The sequence below is a fragment of the Pithys albifrons genome, chromosome 21 (assembly GCF_047495875.1).
Source record: "Pithys albifrons albifrons isolate INPA30051 chromosome 21, PitAlb_v1, whole genome shotgun sequence".
Lineage (NCBI taxonomy): Eukaryota > Metazoa > Chordata > Aves > Passeriformes > Thamnophilidae > Pithys > Pithys albifrons.
In genome coordinates, this window is record NC_092478.1 from 415,368 (window position 1) to 437,895 (window position 22,528).

General features: G+C 54.4%; 2 protein-coding genes across 7 annotated transcripts; both read left to right on the forward strand.

Annotated features, from left to right (window-relative positions):
- The first annotated feature begins 1,123 nt into the window (after positions 1 to 1,123).
- WDR81 (WD repeat domain 81) lies at positions 1,124 to 13,704 on the forward strand. 2 transcript variants are annotated; one of them, XM_071575305.1, is made up of 11 exons: positions 1,124 to 1,743; positions 2,499 to 6,044; positions 6,312 to 6,419; positions 6,531 to 6,721; positions 8,575 to 8,765; positions 8,995 to 9,160; positions 9,341 to 9,506; positions 9,764 to 10,462; positions 10,642 to 10,787; positions 10,962 to 11,141; positions 11,984 to 13,704. In XM_071575305.1, the coding sequence occupies exons 1-11, from the start codon at positions 1,716 to 1,718 to the stop codon at positions 12,308 to 12,310; spliced, it is 5,748 nt and encodes a 1,915-aa protein (XP_071431406.1). In that variant the 5' UTR covers positions 1,124 to 1,715; the 3' UTR covers positions 12,311 to 13,704. The 2 variants fall into 2 exon arrangements, with proteins under 2 accessions (XP_071431406.1, XP_071431407.1); XM_071575306.1 differs by having other exon boundaries at positions 2,502 to 6,044.
- Positions 13,705 to 14,642: 938 nt separating this feature from the next.
- On the forward strand, positions 14,643 to 22,394 carry SERPINF2 (serpin family F member 2). Of its 5 annotated transcripts, none has more exons than XM_071575307.1 (9): positions 14,643 to 14,859; positions 15,848 to 15,977; positions 16,630 to 16,692; positions 17,640 to 18,054; positions 18,347 to 18,490; positions 18,689 to 18,892; positions 19,613 to 19,755; positions 20,349 to 20,553; positions 21,328 to 22,394. In XM_071575307.1, exons 1-9 carry the CDS (start codon positions 14,840 to 14,842, stop codon positions 21,651 to 21,653), a joined length of 1,650 nt encoding a protein of 549 aa, XP_071431408.1. In that variant the 5' UTR covers positions 14,643 to 14,839; the 3' UTR covers positions 21,654 to 22,394. The 5 variants fall into 5 exon arrangements, with proteins under 5 accessions (XP_071431408.1, XP_071431409.1, XP_071431412.1 ...); XM_071575308.1 differs by having other exon boundaries at positions 14,646 to 14,859; positions 15,920 to 15,977; XM_071575311.1 differs by lacking the exon at positions 14,643 to 14,859 and adding an exon at positions 15,240 to 15,452 and having other exon boundaries at positions 15,920 to 15,977.
- Positions 22,395 to 22,528: the final 134 nt, after the last annotated feature.

Genomic DNA, 22,528 nt, shown 5'->3' on the forward strand with positions numbered 1-22,528 from the left:
CGGGGTCGGGACGCGCCGCAACGAGCTGAACCCGCACCACTGCCCCGTCCCGAGGGAAGGTGACCTTCCCTTCCCCGCAGGGCAGCGGCGGAGCCCCTCGACCCCCGGCGGCTCCCGCGGGGGGCTCGGCCGCTCTGACCACCCGCCCCAGCGCGGTGCCGGCGGACCCACCTGCGCGGCGCGGTTGGGCCCAGTGCCGGTAGCGGTGCGGCCCCGGCAGCGGCCGGTGCCGCGCCCGGTGCCCGCGGCCGGTCCTCCCCACCGCGCACCGGCTCCGTCCCGATCAGCTGGCGGAGTCGTGACGCGGCTGCCCCGGCCCCGCCCCCGGCCCCGCCCCCGGCCCCGCCCCCGCCAATCCCCGCCGGGGGCGCCGCGCCCGCCCCGAGCCGCGACTGCCGCCCGATCCCGCCAATGGCGGCGCGGCGCGGCGCAAGGCCAGCCAATGGAGAGGCGCCGCACGCGCTTGCCCCGCCCACCCGCCGGTTGCCGTGGGAACCGCGGGGCGGGCCCGCCGCGGGGCACGCCGGGACTCGCAGTGCGGCGCTCCCGGCACGCTCCGCCCGCTGAGGGGGCGACTCCAGGAGGGTGAGGCGGCGGCGGGGACGGGGCGGCTCCGACGGGGCCCGACCCTCCGCGGGCCCCGGGCGGGACGCGGCCTTGCCGCGGGGCGGCCCCGACAGCCCTCGGGCGGTGCCTCCCGGAGCCCAGGCCGGGGACACGGCCCCGATTCCGAGAAGTTGCTCCAAGTCCTCGGCCAATCAGAAGTGAGCGCCTGCCACGCGCACCAATCGGAGGGCGCGGGGGGCGTGGCCGCGAGAACTCGGATGGCCCCGATGACTTGGCAGCTCCGCGCGATGACTGGACAACTTCGTTAAAGGGGCCGCGCCCGCCGCGGGTGGCGGGGAAGGGACAGCGGAGGGCACGGGCGGCCCGGCCCGGCCAGACCGGCGCCGCTCACGCGCTGTGTCCTGGGCAGCCACTGCGCGCGGTTCCCCATCCGGCCGCCCGGCAGCCGCCGAGGGCCCGGCCGGCGCGGGCAGCGCGCGCTCGGCTGCGGTGCCCCTTTAAGGCCGATTCCTGCCCTTCGCCCCAGTAACAGCTGATCGCGCCGGGCCGGCCCGCGCGGCCAATCAGCTGCCGCCACGTCCCACGCACGTGACCCCCACGCGCCGCCGCGCCATGCGGCGCTGCCCGGCGGGAGCCCCCGGCGCCCTTAAAGGGGCCGCGCGCGGTGCGGCCGTGCCTGTGGCTGCCCGGCCCGTGTCCCGCGCCAGCCCCGCCGGGCCCGGAGCACGGGCGGCGGCGGGCGCAGCCGGCTCGGCTCACTGGGGCACCGGGGCTGGGCAGCGCCCCGCAGCGTACGGGGTGGAGAGCAGGAGGGTCTCGGGGCGGCGGGGCCGGGCTGGCCCCATTGCCCCGCGCCGGCTCCTCCCGGCACTCACCTGCTGCCGGTGGGGTCCGCGCGTGTCGGGCGGGGACCACTTTAAGACCGCCTGCCTCGTCAGCGCGGCTCGCCCGGCTCCAGCTGACAGCCCGGGGCGGCTCTGATGTCACGGTGACGTCACGCGCCGCCGCCGCCATGCCCGGCCCCGCCCCGGCCCCGCCCGCCCCGCGGCCGCCGCAGCGAACCCGGCCCGGCCCCCCGGGCCGCCAGCGCCGGCCTCCCCCGCGCGAATGGCGGCGCGTCCGTGTGTGAGCGCCGTCAGCTGACCAGCATGGCCGGGGCCGCCCCCGCCGCGCCAGGTAACGCGGGGCCGCCGGGGATCTCCCCGCGCGGGGGTGGAGGGTCCCGGGTCCGGCCCTCGGGCCTGCGGGGCTCAGCCCGCCGGGACCGAGGGGCCTGCGGGACCGAGGGCCGCATCCCTGGCCGTGGCTCGGGGCCGGGGGCGCGCCCTGTGTCAGCCCCGGCGCTGCGGAGGCGCCGCTGTTCCCCACACCAGGCCTGGGTCTGCAGGTGACCCATCTTGCCCCTCGCACCCCCGCGTCCCATCAAGTTCCCAACACCAGCCCCTGTGGCTCTGGATGTCCCAGCGTGTCTCTGTGTCAAAGCTGGGGCTGTGGAGATGCCATTGTGGCCCCCACCGCCTGCAGAGGTGCCATCATGTCCCATTCCCTGGTTGTGGAGGTGCCACGGTGTGTGTCCCCCGACCAGCCCTGCGGCTGCAGAAGTCCCATCATGTGCCCCCACCACGTGCAGGGGTCCCATCCCATCCCCTTCCCCAGCACTCGGCTCTGCAGGTGCCATGCACCCCTCCCTGGGCCTGGGGCTGTGTAAGCAGAGCCTCCGGGCTGCAGAGGTCACACTTTGTGCCTCCCAGCCCGGGCTGGTCCCTTTGCAACCCCCACCCCTTTATACCGTCACCAGGCTCTTCAAGGAGCCTTTTTTGCCCGGCTGGCAATGGGGAAGTGAGACGTGTGTGACACCTGCTCGGCGGGAGGGTGGGACAGCTCTGTGCTGCTCTGCTCGCTCACAGCCTCTCTGGGCCACCTTCTCCCAGCAGGACCCAACATGGACAGCCTCCTGCAGAGCGTGGAGAAGGACCTGAACATCGACTGCCGGCAGCTGGCCACTGCCTCCGACAGGACCCACGTCACCGCCTTTGTCCCGCTGAAATGGCTCTCGAGCCTGAAGGAGCGCCGGGTGCTGCCTGCGCTGTGCCCGCGGCCGGAGGGGCTGAGCGACGTGGAGGTGAGGACGTTCCTGCAGCACTCTGTGCAGAAGCTGCCCCCGGGCTGGACGCGGGTGGAGATCCACGGGCTGCGGAAGGACCGGCTGGCATACCGACTGCGGGCACAGCCCCCGGCCACTGACCAGCTGGACACCCTGCACGGCTTCATGCAGAGCGTGGCCACTCAGAATTACCGCAACCTGTGGTGCCGGGCCCACTCCCGGTACGTGCGGCCGTACCGGCACGCGGATGTGCCGCCCACCGTGCCGGCGCTGGACGCGCTGCGGGCTGCCCTGCAGAAGGCTTATGGCTGCCCCGTCCTTCAGGTGGGCAGGAACGTGCCCAGTGCTTCCCCTGCCAAGGAAAGCCTGGCGGCTGCCAAAGGGGTGTCCTCCTGCCCCAACGTGCTGCAGGCTGAAGCTCTGCTTGAGTCGGCCGACATGCTGTACATTGTGTACCCGTATGTGCAGTACTGTCTGCATGATATCGTAACGTTCAGCCCGGCCAAGCTCACCAACAGCCACGCCAAAATCCTCTTCCTCCTTTTCCATGTGCTGCAGGCCATGAGGGCTTGTCACCAGGCGGGTCTGGCTTGTGGCGCCTTTTCCCTTCGGGACGTGGCTGTGGATGAGAAGCTGTGCAGTCGCCTCCGTGTGAACTTCAGAGAGTATGAGGAACCGAGGGCAGAGGAAGTGAATCTGGAGGCTGGTCTGGAACAAGTGAGTGAGCAGAGACATATTGGACAGGAGGGGAGGTGCACCACCTGCCAGAAGGACCTCCGAGACCTGGTGTTGCAGTGGGTGCATGGGCAGGTCAGCAACTTCGACTACCTTATGCGTCTAAACAGTTTGGCTGGGAGGAGAATGGGAGACCCCAATTATCACCCAGTTCTTCCGTGGGTGGTGGACTTCACTACCAAAAATGGCAAGTTCAGGGACTTGAGGAAATCCAAGTTCCGTCTCAACAAGGGAGACAAGCAGCTGGACTTCACCTATGAGATGACCAAGCAGGCGTTTGTTGCTGGGGGATCAAGTGGGGAGCAGCTCCATGTCCCTCATCACATCTCCGATGTCCTTTCAGATATCACCTACTACGTGTACACGGCTCGGAGGACACCCAAGGCAGTGCTGTGCTGTCACGTGAGGTCCCAGTGGGAACCCAACGAATACCCAGCCAGCATGGAGCGCATGCAGAGCTGGACACCGGATGAATGCATCCCAGAGTTCTATACGGACCCCTCCATCTTCCGATCCATCCACCCAGACATGCCCGACCTGGATGTACCGTCTTGGTGCAGCTCCTACGAGGAGTTCATTGAAGTTCACCGCACGCTGCTTGAGAGCCGTGAGGTCTCCCAGGACCTCCACCACTGGATTGACCTCACGTTTGGGTACAAGCTGCTGGGGAAGGATGCAGTCAAGGAGAAGAATGTCTGCCTCCATCTAGTCGACAACCACACGCATCTGACGACCTACGGGGTCGTGCAGCTGTTTGACCAGCCGCATCCCAGGCGCATGGTGGGACCTGCCTACACTCCTGCTGAAGCTCCAGCCATTGCCCGTCCTCTTCTCCAGAACATCCGGGAGACTGTGATTTTGGAGGATATCCAAGGCCAGGTGATGGATGCAGTTAATGGGATGGTCCTGGAGGCCACGCCCAGTGAAACCACCTGGTCAGGAGAGAAATCCATGGCTGGTGAGGATGATTTAGAGCAAGGCATGGAAGCCCTGGATTCAATTTCTGCTAGTGGTAGAGCTGTTGACCAGCCCTCTGTCACTGTGCCTTCAGCACAGCCCTCCACCCTCCCTGCTTATGCCACTGACGTCAAATCCTCAGGTGTCCGACCTCTCCATCGAAGCAAGACAGGCACTGGGGATCAGGTTGACATGAAAATCACACTTCCTGAAGGCTTCAATCCACTCCAGGCCCTGGAAGAACTGGAGAAACTGGACAATTTCTTGGTTAAAGGTTTAAGCAGTGAGATGCAGCTAATGGAGCAGGCACGGCAAGAGCCACCTCTGGGTCTCTCAGATCTCTTCCAGAGGGACATGCAAGCTTTGGGTGTTCTGGTAGCTGAGATTATATTTGCGCCAAGGATTCGTCCTTCAAAGCCTGACGCGTCCCTGTTGGAGCGGTTCCTGATGGTGCGTAATCTGTGTCGTTACCATCCCAAGGAGGTCCCGGCCCCACTCCAGCACATGCTGCATGTCCTGCTGCAGCTGAATGTGCCAGTGGAGAAGCTTCTGAAGACCAGGCCAGGCAAAGCCACAGTGCAGTTGTTTGAATACCAGCCCATCTCCCAGGGCCTCCCCCCACCCTGTCCCATGCAGCTCCTCAGTCCCTTCAGCTCCATTGTCCCCTTCCCCGTGTACTTCCCGGCTCTGCACAAATTCATTTTCACCTATCAGGCGAAGAAGATAGAGGATGAAGGTCAAGGACGGGAGCTTGTTTTCCAGCTGTGGCAGCAGCTGGAGGGGATCCTTTCTGAAATCACTCCTGAAGGCTTGGAGATTCTTCTGCCCTTCATCTTATCTCTGATGTCTGAGGAGAACACCGCTGTCTATGCATCATGGTACCTCTTTGAACCCATAGCCAAGTCCCTTGGTCCGAAGAACACCAATAAATACTTGCTCAAGCCACTGCTCGGAGCATACGAGATCCCCTGCCACCGCCATGGCAGGTTCTACCTGTACACAGACTGCTTTGTGGCCCAGCTGATTGTGCGCCTGGGGCTGCAGTCTTTCCTCCTCAACCTGCTGCCCCACATCCTGCAGATCCTCATTGGCATCGAGAGCTCGCGGGAGGAAAGCAAATCTCTCCTCGGCACGGCTGAGGATGATGAGAGTGGAGGGGAAAGCCCAGTGTCACATGTGTATGGGGAGGAGATCAAAATGGATGTGGAGCACAGCTCTGCTGCACTCGACCTCCTCGACTACACCTCTGGTGTGAGCTTCTGTGACCAGGCCTACCCGCCCGAGAGCGAGGAATTCCAGGGCGGCCTCTATGTTGGTGAGTCTCTGCAGCCTCAGGAGCAGGAATCTCTCAGCCTTGGCCGGTTGAGTGACAAGAGCAGCGCCAGTGAGGTGTCCCTGGGAGAGGACAGACCTGCCGATGGGGATTCCCAGAAGGACAAGAGCAGCTTGAAGTCGATGGACAGCAGCCAGGACCTGAAACAGAGCGAGGACTCGGAGGAGGAAGAAGAGGAGCATGATGAAGAGGAGCACGATGACCCTGTGGTTGATGCAGAGCTGACAGTGGTTGATGCTGGTGCCTCTGTGGATGTCACCCTGGCTGATGATTGCAGTGAGCCAGAGGATGGGGAGGGAGAGGAGCTGCCGGATCACTCTGATGACAAAGAGCAGACAATACTGCTGGGTAAGACCCTGCCAGTGTTGAGCCTGTCTGCCAAGCATGGCAAACACCCAATAAAGGGCAGAGCCTAAAAGCAGTGGGTCCAGATTTGGGGGTGTCTAAGGTCCCAGCATAGGGACAGCGATGAACCCAGCATTAAAAGCTAGGTCTGCATGTGGATCTGAGAGCCAGGGCGCTGGCACTGGGACCGGCAGGCTGAGGGCAGCAGGCGGGTGATAACTAATCTGTGCCGTGCCAGGCTCTGTCCTTGCAACTGTTTCTGTTTTGCAGACACAGCCTGTAAGATGGTGAGGTGGCTCTCGGCCAAGCTGGGCCCGACCCTCACATCGCGCTTCATCGCCAGGAACCTGCTCCGTCTGCTCACGTCCTGTTACATCGGTACTGTATTGTCTGCTCCTCGCACCCTGCGGTCCGGGGTGTGCCCCAAATCTGCCTGCTGGCGGCTTGGGTGCAGCTGCTGTTCCAGCTCACAGTGTGTTCTCTGGGCAGGCCCCACCAGGCAGCAGTTTGTACCAAGCAGCGATGAGAACAGTCCCCTGAGCACAGGCAATATCTACCAGAAACGGCCAGTGCTGGGAGATCAGGTGTCCAGGCCAGTGCTGGCCTGCCTCGTGCACGTGGCCTACCTGTATGGAGAGCCCGTCCTCACCTACCAGTACCTGCCCTACATCAGCTACCTGGTTAGTATTGCCTTTTCCCCTCTTCTCAATGCATGTTGGGGTGAGAAATGTGTCCAGGCACAAAAGGAGGATGCACAGTAAATAGTTCAACTTCACCAGGAGCATCCTGCAGAAAAAAATTGAGCTTGGCTGAGCTCTGTCTCGGTCAGTGTGGGCCGAGCAGCCCTGGCTGTGTTGGCTGACAAAGGCAGGAGAGGCCCTTTCACCCCCTGGCACAAGCTCCAGACTGCTCCCAGCAAAGCACATGGCTGTGTACATACCCCTTTTCCCCCGTTTCAGCCAGGGGCTTTCCCTGTCAGACCCATATCTGACACATGTGAAGCCAGAGAAAAAGCTTTTCTTTTGCTTTGCTGGGCAGGTGTGCTGGAGCAGAGCTGGCAGAAGGGTGGGATTGTGATAACAGGCAGGAGTAGCAGCTTGGGCTGCTGTGGGATTGCTGGAGCGAGTGTTCTTAGAGGTCTGTATGTGTAGATAGGGATGAACTGGGAAGAGGCTGAAGAGTTCTGAACTGTATAAAAAGAACTGGCAAGACTCACCAACTTTTCATCTAGAAATTTGCAGCAGAAAAGCAAGAGGAAGATGTATAATGCAGCCGGGTGAAAAACTATTTTTTCACAGAAAAAAGGTTTTGAATGTTTTAAACAGGCTTATTTTTCGTATTGCTCCCTTTTTAGTGGTTATAAACACTTTGGTTATGGATTCTTGTTTAAATGGAAAACTTTAGTAGCTTTTTGATAATTTAAACATAGAGAAAAAGAGGCCACAGCTGTTCATTTAAAGAAAACAAAAAGGCATTGTCAATTTTTCCAGTGTTGAAGGGGAGATTTTTCAGGGGGAAAAAAATCCCATTTTTCAGCAAAATCATTCTCCACCCAGTTGCAATTACAGCTCCAGCTGTTCTGCTTTGCTTTACTAAGCTCATTGCTCGGGGACACTGAGGGGATTAATACCCCTGTGAAACAGCATTTGGCAACCTGATATTAAAGTGATGGAACTTGCAGGTCACAAATAGGATAAAGTCAATCCTTTTTGCAGAATTTGGCAGGGTGGCTATTTTGTGAGAGGAAGAGCCTCTCTGATGAGCTGGAAGATGGCAGGTGTACAAGAAATACAGCGGAAGCTGGGAGTTGTCTGTGGGTTTTGTTATTGGCTCTCTTTTCCTGGGTGTTTGATTTGTCTGGTAGTTAGGAAATAGCACAATCTAGAAGAAATCTTTCAGTGTTGCTGCTGATGTTATTAATTCTTTGGCACTGCCATAACAGCACTGGTACATTGTCAGCAAAAAGGGATGTGTTTTTCTGCCTCATGAAATTATTAGCAGCTGGAATTTTAGAAGTCAGCAGTGGCTTTGCCCATAATTTGTGCCTTGGATATGTCATGCAAGGGCTGTTCCTCTGCAGACTGCACATCCAGGAGTCACATGGCGTGGGATGAAGTCACTGATTCTTGCTTTTAAACTGTGTATCTGTAAAGGTTTCCCCTCTTTCTGTGTTGGCATATGATGTTCTGGGATGTCCAAGATGGTTTGGGCCAGCATGGTGTTGTCGCTCTCCCTTCTGAATTTCCCAGCTGTGGGGGCCTCCTGTAGGGAGATGCTCTGCGGAGGAGCCCTGTGATCTTGGGGATGTCATTCCATTTTCTCCAGGCTCACCTTTCCATCAGTTTTCAGGCTAGTCCCTTGAGTGCAAGACTTGAATTGCTGTTGAGACTTGGTGCTCAGGTTCCTCTTCCAGGGGCAGTGACCAGCACTACCATGCTGGGTTTTGAGGCTGAGCTTGGGTGATCCTGGGGTCACCCTTGCTGTGTCCTGCTGGGGAGATGGTGGCCCTGGCACTGAAGGATTTCTTTTGCAGGTTGCGCCCAGCGGCGGTTCCGGCGGGGTCCGGCTGAACAGTCGGAAGGAGGCCGGGCTGCTGGCGGCCGTGACGCTGACCCAGAAGATTGTAGTGTGTCTGTCTGACACCACACTGATGGACATTCTCCCCAAGATCAATCAGGAGGTGCTGCTCCCAGTGCTGGGTTTCCTCACTTCACCAGCTGTCAGGTAAGCATGGCAGTCTGCCATGCCTTCAGCCAGGATTGGCACAAAGTCAGGGATTTGGAAATGGTTCTTAATGCTCCCAGGACTAGGGGGCTGCACCTGCCCTGATATGCACCTCCTTGAACTGGCAGACAGCTTGTGATGCTCAAAGAGTTCTGAAGAAGGCAGGAGGTGTGACGCACAAGAAAAAGGGATCTGTGGTGGGCAAGCTGGTAATGGACATCCTTTTCAGTTTCCCCAGCGCTGCCCAGGCCCGTGTTGTCCTGTGTGTTAAGACAATCAGCCTAATTGCCTTGATCTGCCTGCGGATTGGGCAGGAGATGGTGCAGCAGCATTTGAGTGAGACAGTGAGGAACTTCTTTGGGGCGTTTTCGCTGCTGCAGGAGCTGCAGGACCAGGTCAGTGGTGTGGGAGAGGTCCTCCTGCCATCCCCCACCAGTACCCAAATGCAGGAATGTGGTGGGCATACCTGCACACAGCAGTACTGGTATCAGCAGGTCTGCCCTGACCGTGTTTGTGTAATTATTTGTGTGATGAAAACATGCGATTTTGGGCATCTTCCTTTTTTCTCCTGTCAGGGATTGACAGCTGAGCAGCTGAGCAGCTGTGAGGTGCCAGTGATGGAGGTGCCCCTTTCAGATGGAAAGCTGCTGGCCCTGGATCCATCTGTGCTGGTGGAGTTACAGAAGGTGTTTAACCCTGAGATGGCCTACATCACCTACATCCCCTTCTCCTGCTTGCTAGGTATGGCTTGGCCACCAGCTCTAGGGATTTGTGAGAGAGCTCTGTAGTTTGTGCATGTGTGAGGAAACCCTCAGCTTCTGTGCTGTGGCTTGGTCTGCTTGTTGCATTGGGAGCTCCCTGGGCTTCAGGCAGCTTTGGCTGGGAGCAGCATGTGGCTGGCATGTGGGCAATGCTGTGTTCACAGCCCTGTACCGACCCTGTTCTGGGGGTGATGATGGGGAAAGTCCTTGCCCTGAAGCCATGATCTCTCTCTGCAGGTGATGTTATCCGGACAGTTGTGCCCAACCACTCCCTGGTGGAGAAGCTGGCCAGCCTCTACCTGGAGAACGTGAACCCCAAGAACCTGCAGGTCATTGGCCTGGAACAGGCACCAAGTGGGGTAGGCTCAGACCTAGACACGCGGTGGGCTGAGCCCTTCTCCAGCCCCCACGAGGACAGTCACTCTGGCACTTTTGGGAGCGTGCTGGTAGGGAACCGCATCCAGGTCCCTGTGGACACACAGCGTGAGGGGCTCGGCTTACTTCGCCTCGGTGCTGGCACTGATGGCTTTGTTCCCAGCTCATCCAGTGAGGAGAATGCCCTCAAGCACGACCTTCCTCGCAGCACCCACATGCTGTGTGGGAACTGGCTGGCCTACTGGCAGTATGAGATTGGGGTGAGCCAGCATGACCCCCGCTTCCACTTTCACCAGATCAAGCTGCAGAGTTTCTCAGGGCATTCGGGGGCCATCAAATGTGTGGCCCCACTTGGCAGTGAGGATTTCTTTCTGAGTGGCAGCAAGGACAAGACTGTCCGCCTTTGGCCCCTGTACAACTATGGGGATGGCACCAGCGAGGTGCCACCGCGGTTCACCTACACTGAGCACAAGAAGTCTGTTTTCTATGTGAGCCAGCTGGAGGCACCACAGTACGTGGTGAGCTGTGATGGGACCATGCACATCTGGGACCAGTTCACAGGTAAGAAGGGCAAGGATGAGGGCTGGCTGGAGGGAACTGGTCCAGTCCTTACAGACAGAGGGGCCATACTGAGTTTGGATGGCTCCTGTTAAAACCCAGCACAGAACTGAAGAAATGGAGATTTTCTGGTGCCTTCTCTGTACCTCTGCTGCCATAGTATCTCCATCACGTTTTCACAGGCAAACTTCTCCGGACTTTTGATGAATTAGACAGCAAAATGCCCATCACAGCTGTGACCACCATGCCGCCTCCCTATCACAGCATCTCTGTGGCCAGCGCAGACTCTGTGCTGCGCTTCATCGACCACAGGAAGCCAGGACTACAGGTAGGGGTCTCTGGAGCTCTACAAGCCTCCCTTCTCCATCTCTGTGCTAATGATGGGATCCTGGCTGGCTCAAAGCCAGCTGTGATGACTCCATGAAAGCCAGCTGGAGCCCAGGGTCTCCTGTGCTGGCTCCCCTGACCTTCTCCCCCCATAGCTGGACCGTCTCTCTTGCAGCACGAGTTCCGCCTGGCCAGTGGGGTGAGCGCGGGGCTCATCCGCTGCCTGGCTGTCAGTCCCAATGGGCGCAGTGTCATGGCTGGCTTCTCCTCGGGATTCATTGTGCTGCTGGACACCAGGACAGGGCTCATCATGCGGGGGTGGCCTGCCCATGAGGGAGACATCCTGCAGATCAAGGTGAGAGGTTCGACTGGGGTCATGGTGAGGCGTCGTTGATCCTCTGAGGCTGTATGGAGCATCCTTCCAGCAGGCTTATCTACTACATCCTGGAGTGTTCCTGCACCTTTGCTGTGTCCCTAAGAGGCTGCTCAAGCTCTCCTGCCTGATGCTTAGTGCTGCCAGTGGCTGTTCTTGGTCCAACCCGTACTGAACAAAGCTCAGCCCTCCTGGGTGTCAGTCCCTGCTGAGCAAGTCTGCATCAGGGGCAGGGAGGATCTATGGCTCCCATGAAGCAGCAAATGTGTTGCTTTCTCCACGGCGCTCTCAGCTTCCTAGGGAGAGTGCTGCTCTAATGAATAACTCTTGTCCCTATTTACCCACCCTCAGGGGGCAGTGCTGGGGCTCCAGTGTCCTCGACCCAAACGCAGGTTAAACAAAGTTCAGCAGTGTGGGTTGTTTACCCTCTCACTAGCTCTGCTAATAAGCAGTTCCAGGCTTTTCCTGCCCTCATCAGTATTTTCCACTGTGAGAGAGCCTCCTCATTCCTTTTCCTGAAAAGGAAAATAGTTTAGCAGGTGATTTAATGAAGAGGGAGACTGCATGGTAATCCCTTTACCCACTGCAGTAAAAACAGATGATGAATGAGTTGTGTTGGTATCAGGATATTGTTGAGAAGAGGCACAGCCTGTCTCTTGGAGGATCGCACTTGAGGAGGTTGCCAGCTACCAGGGCATCCTAATACCTTGCTATTAGTTCTCAGTACCATCAGTTGCTTGGAAATGGCTGTTGCAAGGGATTGCAGTGTGACTGGGAGTCTTTACAGCAGGAATGCTGGCTCACTGGCCTTTCCTTTGCTGCAGGCTGCAGAGGGCAATGTGCTAATCAGCTCCTCTTCGGATCATTCCTTGACTGTCTGGAAGGAACTGGAGCAGAAACCTTTGCACCACTACAAGTCAGCATCTGAACCTATCCACGCATTTGACCTCTACGGTAACGAAGTGGTCACTGGCACTGTGGCCAACAAGATCGGCGTCTACTCCATGCTGGAGTCCTCAGCTCTGCCCATCAGCACGACCAAGCTGAGCTCCGAGAATTTTCGGGGTACACTGACCAGCCTGGCGGTGCTGTCCATGAAGTGCCACCTTCTGCTGGGCTCAGACAATGGCATCATCCGCCTTATGGCGTAGTGACCCCAGCCCAGGAGCCTGTGGCTCCCACAATGCTGGTGGTGGAGCTGGAAGCCAGCAGTGTGGCTTTTGGAGGAGGCAGAGTTAGATGTTTCTGAAGAGAGGATGCAGGGGGAGGTGTACTTGTTAGTGAGCACTCGGTAAAGCATCTCTAACCTCTTTCTGTATCTGTTAAAAGGAAAAAGCCATAACTGAGAAATCTCCACTGCTGCTGGGAGAGATATTGGGCACTGTAGGTCACTGTCACCCCTGCAGAGAGACCTGGAGCTTTCCGTACCATGTGTGCCTGACCCCAGGGGACTGTGAGCTGCCCTCCAAAATAACAGGGACCACAGCTACCCTCCCTCCTTCAGTTAAGGGGTAGGAAGTGCCCCTTGACAAAACCAATAGTTTAGCTACTGCCATCTGCACTTACCCTTCACTTTTCCCCCTGAACCACTGAACAGTCTTACTAGGATAGCACAAGCTGGGCCTGGAAACTGCTGCCTTCAGAGCTGCACATTGCCAGGCACCTCCTCCTCCTATGGTCAGTGCTCCAGGCCCAGAGGAGGTACTCTGAGAACTGTAGGTTCTGCAGGCAGAGCTGGAGCCTGCATGGGAGGAGGAGATGCTGCCTAGAGCCCTGCTGCTGCTGTACTGTCTCCAGGACAAAGACTGGAATGGAAGTCAGCCAAGGCACAAACCCCATCTGCTCTGCCACTTTGTTTAGGCATGGGCTGCTGCAGAGGGACAGTTTGAGATGGGAATGTGATCCTTTAGGGAGGCCAGAACAAGATGCTCCCATGAGGGTTTTGGCTTCTGGAGAAGTAGGGTAGGGCTGTTGTTGGTTCCTGCCCCAGCATTCAGTGATGATGTGTAAGGGGTGAGGAATGCCCAGTGTGCCAGGCACTGGCAGGGATCCTCAAGAAATCTTTCTAATCCTCTCATTCGTGCTGGTCACACTCCTGGGGAAGACAGGACAGCACAAAGGTGCCCAGTTTTGTCCCCTCCTGCCCCTGTAGAGAGAGAGCCCCTCAGAGGCATTATCCAGCATGGTCTCCCTCCGACCTTCCCTTTCAGACACCACCGTCTGTTCCCACCTCAAAAGCAACAAGTGTGCTCTTTGACCCCGCAGCAGGAGCAGTTGCCTCACTTCTGTTGCAGCCCTTTTCCCATCCGTCCTTCAGCCTAGCCAGAGCCAGTATCAAGGGAGTGGGAAGCTCTTATCCTAGACAGAGGAGGTGCTGGCTGTGGGTTGTCCTGGGAGGGGAACTGAGCCACCTACAGTTGAGGTTGAGTGGTTGGCCAGTGCTGTCCTTGCCTGTCCAAGGGGAGCTCTCAGTCCTATGTTGCCTATTAACCATTTGCAATAGATGTAAATATTTACTTCTAATAAACTCTTTGAAAGAGCTGCAGAGCCAGGTGTGTGGAAGCTCTGCGCTGGACGGGCTGGGTGTGCTGGCTGCAGCAGTTCTGCTCTGCAGCCAGAGCTAAAGCTCCTCATTCAGGCACCTCTTGTGTTGGGGGGCAGCTGGAGGAGGGATGCTTTGAAGATGGCCTGGATGTAGGGTAGGACTCTGCTGCACAACGACTTAGATTTGCTTTCCAAGGGAAAGTAGCTCCTCATGTTGCAGCAGAATGTCCCAAAGCAGTTTGAGGTTGCAGAGCTTGAACCCATCTCTCTACTTCTTCCCAGGAATGGATGACTGGAAGCGCTGTGATCCCATTAGCATTCCCCACTGCTCCTTAGTGACTCCTCTCCCACTGAGGACACAGAGGTGGGAAGGATCACAGTCTCTTCTGCATATGACACAAAACTACACAGGACAAGACTGCTGGAATTCTGCCCGTCCTGAGGCTCTTCCTCCATGCCCCAGCAGTGTGTGCGTGCTGAGGAGCCTGGCACCCGGGCCAGCTGCCCTGGCAGAGCTCTGGAGCGTGCCTGGGCCCCAGGGGAGGGACCAGCTGCTCTTGGCTCAGCCCAGCCTTGGCATCACTGCCTCCTGCTCCACGCGTGGCCACGGGGCCCTGGGCACCTGCCATCTGTTAAACTGGTGCCTCGTGTAGCAGAAGCAGCTGGCATGCAGGAAGTGAATAACTGGGGGTTTCTGCAAAGAAAATTCCAAAACCAGAGACCCCTGTGGCAATAAATACCAATATAAATACCAATAAATACCAAAACCCTATATTTGCACTGAAGGTTATGAATAAAAGAGCATATTCCCAGCACAGAGCCTGTAAGGAAAAAGAGCCACTACTCGGGGCAACTGATTTCACATGTTACTTTTGCTGATGGGAGTTTCAGAGCTGGTAATCTCAGTGTTAATGTTGTCTTGCTATGGTAGTACAAAGTGTCTCCTGCAAGTGCACCATGAATTCACTCTTCTCCCCCAAACAAATGTTTAACTGGATGCTGTAGGTCAATATTTGCCTGCCAGATTCCCAAAACAGGGGGTGGTGCTGAAGGTCGCTGCGAGGGTGGGCTGGACAAGAGCTGTGTGTGCCCCACGCAGAGCTGTCGGCCAGGCTAAAGCAAGTGTCAGCTCTAACATGGACATGAACAACCTCAGGTAAGTGGCAAATGAAAGAGGATTTGGTATAAACAAGTGCTCCTCCAATGAGCAGTAGTGCCCCTCTGGCAGACTAGAGTGAATTTGACAGAAGGTTAAAGGATGGGCACCACCAGGGAGGAACAGGGTATTCAGGGTGGCTGCAGGATTTGGGGTGAGGGCGGAGGGGAAATGAAAAGGCCTCAGGTTTTGCTTCTTCCACTTGACTACTGGGGTCTTAGCCCAGCAGTTTTGGGTGAAGTAAGGACTACTTGGAGAGTGGAAAGCAGCGCAGTTGTGCTGAGGGCTGGGCTTTGGCATAGAGGCTTTATGTTAAGAAGATGTGTTATTTTTGTTTGAAAGGGAAAAGTGGCTGGGTGAGTATTGGCCAGGGAATGGGTGGGGTGTTTTGTTTGTGACCCTGGAAGCCCTGCTCCCACTGTCCCAATACAGGAACTGGACTGCAGGGGTGGGAGAGGCTGGGTTTGCCAGCAAAGGGGGAAGGCAAGTGCTGGGAAGGGGAGGACTCTCCATTTCAGGACATACTGCTGAGAAACTGCTCTGCAATTTTCTACCTGCAAAGTCCCTTGCTGAGTGCCTGCAGCCCCACCGAGGCAAGTCAGTATCCCTTCTCCCAAGAGCCCAGGGCACACCTCAGGATGCTGTGCTTGTATCTCGGTGGTTTCCATGGGAAAGAAGCAGAGGCTCTTGTCTCCTTCCAGAGGCACAGTGTGTGCAGCACTGATTAGGGAAATACCATTTGCAAGCCACAGAAATGAGGGCAATGGGGTCAGACATGCAGGATCCAAGCGGGAGAGCATCATGTAAGACCCTGGCTGCGGTTGCAGCTCTGGTCCAGTGTGGTCCCTGCTCCTCTCTGATTTCACTGCCTTGGCGTTGGACCCAGGAGTCCTGTGTTGTTTCTTTGCAGCATTGTGCATCTCCCTATTCCCTTCTGTGAGCTCCTGTGCCAACCTCTTTGGCCAGGTTGATAATTTTCTCCCTGTAGATCTGAACAGGCTCAGCTTGCTGCTGCCAGGCAGCTGGAAATAACCTCTCTCGGCTGGTCCTTCTGTTCCAGAAATATGATGTTCCTCTGGGGTCTGCTCTGCTTATCTGCTCTGCACAGCCTGCTCAGGGTAAGTTCTCACGCCAGCAAAGTAGGGGTGTGAGCACAGCCTCTCCCCACCAGCAAAGGGCAAAGGCAGAATGGTGGCTCCCTGCACCAGACCACAGGGCAAATACCACTCGGCGCTGCTGCATGAGAAGCCCTGGAAGGCGGATTGGTGGAGGTGCTTCTCTGCTGTGCGGTTAATCAGCAAGGTGTCTAATCTTTTGCCTGGCTAAAATAGCTGTGGAGGATATTATCATTATTCATATTTCTTTAGAAAAACTTGGCTTCAACTGTATTTAGTGATCATGACTTTAAGGAATTACCAGGAGGTTGTTTAATAACAGCTATTTATTCCCCCCCCATTTTAAATCCGTATCCCTCTCAGATCGAGGGTTGCAAAACCACACTGCACAGTCTCTAGAGAATACTTTGGTTTGTACCCATCCAGCCTGCCCCTTTCTGAACAATTCCAGTGTCTGCAGTCTCTCCCAGCTCCTGCCCACTTCCACCTCCCGATGTCAGACTCCATTGTCTCTGGGTCTGCATTCTAAAGCCCTGCCTGTGCTCTTGCCTTGTGGGGACTGCTACAGCCAGGAGCAGGAGTGGGACCAACTCTGGAAATTCAGAGGAAATTATCAGGGACTGACTTCGTTTCTTTGTTGCTGTTTTTCCTACAGTTTTCTTCGGCACATGCCGTTGACCAAAAGCTTCTCTTCCCAGACAAAGATGGGAAGCTGAAGGTAAGCAGTGACTGTTTCCACCCAAGTGGACTGAAGTTAGGCTCTCGTGTTTGCAGTGGTTTCCAGTTTGTCCTGAGATAGATGAGCCCAGGCAGTGAAATCCACCAGTGTCAGGGCCATTGAGGTCCATCTTTCTGCAGGCTTCATTCCCTGCCGTGACCAATGCTGTGCTCCCTCACAGTGGAAGCTCCAGCCTAAATAACTGGGCAGAATATGGAGTTAACATCAGTTCTGGCATGTACAGGGGCTGGCAGGTGGTGGATTAATTTCTGATTGATATGGAGAGGTGGGGAAAACATCCAGCTGTGAGTATGACAGGGAGAAAGACCCGTAGCAGATGCAACCCATTGAGTTTGGGTTTTTTAAGACCATGCAGAGATGAGGAGAATAGTGGCAGTACTACAGGCTAAAGCTTAGAAAAGTGAAAAATGAGAAAACTTGGAAAGAAGAGGGATGGAATAGAACAGACAGGTCAAGAAAACACAGACACCTGGAGGAGGAATTGAGCCAAACTGGATCAACGTTGTGACAGTGGCAGAGGATGCTGACTGGTGCATGAGGCAGATGGGGCACTGTCAAAATATGTGAGGGGAGAAGGTGAAATTAAGGCTGAGACGACAGATCTATAAACAGTGAAGGCACAGAACATGTGCTGAGGAGGTGGTGGGTCTTGACCTCAAGCTTGCCTGCAGCAGGCCCTGGGAGAAAGCAGAGGAGGAACCACTGTCAGACTCAGTCCATTTTCACAGGATACAAGACCTTCTCTTTTCCAAACTCATTGAGGTACTTTTAACCTCAAGGTTAAAGGCAAACTGAAGCAAAACGACCAGCAGAGTAGAGAAGCCAGAGAGTTTTCTCTACCCATGTAGGTGTGCAGTAAGGCCCATGAAGGGAGGGTGTCACTGTGCTCCTGCTTTCCCAGTGCTATCCTTCATGTTTCTCCTCAGGACGTGAAAAGTGCTGGAATTGCACAGTCTGATCTGCTGGGAGCCAACCCAACCCTGCCAGATGGAAAGCTGGTAGAATTTATTGATGGCAGCTTCAAGGAGATTGACAGACCCATGTCACCCTTCACCACCGCCCTTCCAGACACAAGAGATGAGTGGAATGTAGAAGATGAAGCCATCACTGGGGCTGGGGGCTGTCATGGAAGGAAACTACCTGGGGAGATTGCCTCTTCTGAAGAAGGAGAGACTGGAGATAAAAGCTGCGAGGTGACCTGGAAGAAAAGCCAGAGGCTGGCAGATGGCTTGGTGAGGTTCAGCACTGATCTCCTGAGACAGGTCCAGCTGGAGTCCAACAGAACCAATGTGATCCTGTCGCCCCTCAGCATCGCCCTCGCCTTGTCTCACCTGGCACTGGGTAACTTCTTAGCTAAACCCCACCACTTCCTGCCCTTCCTCATACCTTCCTCTCCTGGAGGGACTAGCAACCAGTGTGCAAAATGCAAATGAAATGTGCTCCCTTTCACTTATCCTTACTCCTGCAGCTTTAATTAGGTATAATTGCAATTGAAGCTGCCTTCTGAGGCTCTGACTCTCAGATTTGTCCAGCCTCTTTTGTAAGGCACAGCATGTTTCTAACGGGAGGCAGCCAGAGTAACATCCCTGTTTTTCACTACGTGGGCATGACCTAACAGGAGTTCAATTTGCAGGAGCAGTAAATCAGACAGAGAAGCATTTGCTGGAGGTGATGCACCTGCAGTCAGTGCCCTGTCTCCACCACATGCTGGGCACCCTTCGCAGAAGACTCTCAGGGTCCACCCTCAGCCTGGCATCGCGTCTGTACCTGCAGAAAGGTGAGAGCTGACACGGGGGTCTGTACTGGTGTAGGATAAAACTCCTGGTGACAGAGAGTGATGGAAGCATGTGCCATGCTGGGAGACCTCTCTGTTTCCCTAGGCATTCCTCCTGGGAGTGTCATGCTACTGGCTGAGCCACTGAGCAAACCATTTCCATGTTTGATGGCTTAGTGCAGCATTCTTCCCCTCTGCCAGGATTTGAGGTGAAAGAGAAGTTCCTGGAGGATTCTGCAAGATTCTATGAAGCAAAGCCCATGACCCTTTCTGGAATCAGTGAGAATGACCTTGTAGCCATAAACAACTGGGTAAAGGAAGCGACTCATGGGCAAATACCCACCTTCCTACAGCAGCTCCCTGAAAACACTGTGATGCTCTTGCTCAATGCAATTCATTTCCATGGTGAGCTCCACAGGCTTTCCTTATTTTCCAAGAGAAATAGTTAGAAATCTAGTTTTCTGCAAGCCCTGTAGCTGAACAGTATCTCCTTTCCTTGCTTCCTGCTAGTCAATCTGCGTGTTCTGGTACATCTGCTGTTCCTCTTGCTTAGATTTCTCTACAGTGATGATTCCCAACTGCTTCACATGTGCTAAAAATGTTACTTGACAGCAGAGCCAGAATGCAGCAGGTGGGACCTGCAATATCTTTGCCTCCTGGTTAGAATCCCAGGCAGTGGCACATCCCTGTCCATCCAGTCCTATTTCAATGATCTTAAAGGTCTCTTCTGACTACAGCACAGTGGTCAGGCACTGAGGGTCGTGCACAGACCAAACAAATTCAGTACTAATCTACAAACATTTTACCTTGGTCTTGGAGCAGCACAAAGGCAATACTCCTCATTTTCAAAGCACAAACATTGTTTCTTTTCTCTCTGTAGCCTTCACTCATCTCCCACGCTGAAGCATGAGGATTAATCCTTGTTCTTTTTGTTATTCCATAGCCCCTCTCTGGATCATAAGAGTTTCCTGCTGCCAGGTCTCTTCCACCCCTGGTACCAACTTCTCTTTGCTGTATTGCTACTTGCCTGGTCACTCTCTGCCTTGTTAGAGAACCCAGCTGGGCAGTTCCTGTCTTTTCTACCCAAATTTAACTTTGTTGATTTCAAAACTTTTATTTTGACAGGGTTTTGGACGAATAAGTTCAACATTAGCTTCACTGGGCCAGATGTATTCCACCTTGACAGTAAGTTCGTGGTCCCAGTTGAGATGATGAAAGCCCATCAGTACCCCCTGAGCTGGTTTACACTGGAGTCCCAGGACATTCAGGTAGGGCTCTCTCAGGAGCACTGCAAGTTTTGATTGGAATTTCCTCTTCCTGTGGTATTTTACTGACTGCAAGTATTCTCTCAAAAACCCCCAAATGTTATTTTAACAGGCATAGCTCTCAAAAATTTAATAATCATCCCTTGTCCTTGCTTCTAGCAAGAATATCAAATCTCTGCTCTCAGTCTCTAGGAAAGAACACAAAGAGATACTTCCACTAAGTGGGAATTAATAGAGTTTTAAAGCTCTGAGTTAAAGATTAATTAGGAAATACGGAAAGGAATTCCCTCAGACAATGTACAGTTGGAGCTCTCAGAATACAGCCAGAGTGCATAGAAAGTTTGTGCACATGGGCTTCCACTCTGCCATGTGCTCAATCTTTACCAGTCAGTGGCTGATACTAAAATCTAATGCTGTCATTTGAACAAACTTTCTCCTCTGGAGAAATCAGACCCCTCCTTCTCATCAAGCTGTTTTCATCCAATAGCAAGACCAGTTCTGTAGACCAGTTAGAAAAAGACTAAATTAAAAGTATCACTTTCTGGACTTTCCTTCCTTCCTTTTCCTTAAATCTTTCTGGTTGGTTTTATTTCCAGGTGGCCAAGTTTCCCTTTAAGAGTAACATGAGTTTTGTGGTCATTGTACCAAACCAGTATACTTGGAATCCCTCTCATGTGCTGGAGAACTTCCCTTACAAACAACTGTGCAGGCTTTTCCCCAGAGAGGTGCCCACGACAGTGAAGATCCCAAAAATAAAATTGAACTACCAGCTGGAACTCAACAAGGTTCTTAGTCAAATGGGTAAGGCCTCCTTGCACAGGCTGTTCAATCTATGGCATCTGTTCACTGACACTAAAAACTGCCACCCTTGTTTCTAAAGCTGTGCCTCACAGCTTGCTCCAGAACTTCAAACTCTCCCATCCCTTCTTCCTCTCCTCCTCCTTACTCTTTGCTTGCCTAGCACCAAATGTTTTGCTCTAACAACATGATACTACAGAGAAGGCAGTGTTCACAGTTTTTCTATTCCCCTCCTTGTAGCCAAGACCAACTTCCTCCTGTGCATCAGTCTTTATCTCTTACTTTGTCATTTAATACAGTGTCTAGGACAGGGAAATTGCCAACACAGAAAATGCAGATCACAAAACTTGGCACTGAAATAAAACACCAGGCACTGCCATTCCAGATGAGAATAATTTAAGAGTTCACTTTGTTTTGCAGAATTACTTAAAAAAACAATCTCTGTAAAAGTGTTTCCAGCCTAGCAAAAAAGACCCTTCAGACTTGCTGCTGCTTTTTAAGCTTGACTTTAAGTCTTACACTTCTATTCTAAATGAAGTGGATAAAGCTTGTGAAAACTCTTCTGGTTTTGGCACCCTCAGCTCTTCATACAGAAGGCCTGGGGAACCTGGCTGGATGCAGTTTTTGTTTCTCTTGCCTGTCAGTTCTCCAGACCTTTATTGGTGGACAACACATGTAGGAACAGATCAGGGAATTACTTTCTTCAGACAGCTTTGAGAAAAATCACAGCTAGTGGCACCAGGTGGGGAAGGTTAACTTCATCTCCTTTCTCTGTAGGCCTCCAGGAGTTGTTCACAAGCCCCAATCTCCAGAAGATCACAGATGGGCCTCTCTTTGTATCCAGTGTACAGCATCAGTCCACCCTGGAGCTTCAAGAAGATGGGGTGGAAGCATCTGCTGCTACCAGCGTTGCGCTGTCACGCTCAGCCTCTGCCTTCAGCCTTGACCGGCCCTTTGTTTTCATTATCTTTGAGGATGAAACAGGCATCCCACTTTTCATAGGCAGTATCCAGAACCCCAACCCTGGTGCTGCTCCCCAGACCCAAGAACCACAGGACTCACGTGAAGCCATAGATGCCAATAAGCACCACATGCCCAAATAAGAGAGGAGTGGAACCCAAGTGTTCTGGGACTGCAACCTGACCCTCTGGACCAGCAGAAAGAGGCCTCCTGCCCTCAGAGACCTCCCTCTGAGGCCATAGGAGACAATTCATTACTGTTTTCCTTCACAGATCCCTAGAGACCAGCCCCGGGATAGCCCCTTCCAGCCTTGAGGAGCTGCTCCAGGCTGAGGTTCCCCTCTGTTGAACTTGAAAAACTTGTTCTGCCTGGATTTCCCTTCCAGGGCTCTCAGTCATGGAAGGGAGACTTTCTTGTCCCTGGACTGTCATTAGATTCTTTATTAAGATCTTATTAAAGTCCCTTATAGCCTGGAATCATCACTAGCATCTGGCAGCTTGGACAACAGCCAGAGATGTATTAATGTGGCTCTTCCTTCTGCAGTTCCTGGGAACATGTCTCCCTCTGAAAACCATCTGTGCCCACCTAGAAAATGACCTCTGGACCAACTGGACTAATAACCAGTTGTCTTCTCTAGGATGAGTCACAGTCACTTCCAGGCACAGCCTCTTTGAAAAGATTCCCTTTTCCCACCCTTTGGCTATTTGGATCTGATGTAGGAGGCTCTGCAGTGGGAAACTGCTTTGGATCCTGATCTCCAGCCCTTTTCCTGGCAAACTCTAGAGGTTGGCTAATGCTAGATTTTTCAAGTCATATTTTATAAAGTGTTTTTTAGTAATTTTTATGTTGGCAGAATAATAAAGAATAAAGCAGAATATATTTGCTGAAGGTGTTGCATTGAAGGGCCCAACCGAGAAAGGAAAAAAGGTACAGAAAGTGAATAATGGCAAAGTCTGGGAGGAAAAATGTCTGGGCATGAGAGAAGGAAAGACAGGAGAGGCTCTGGCAAAGGACCTGC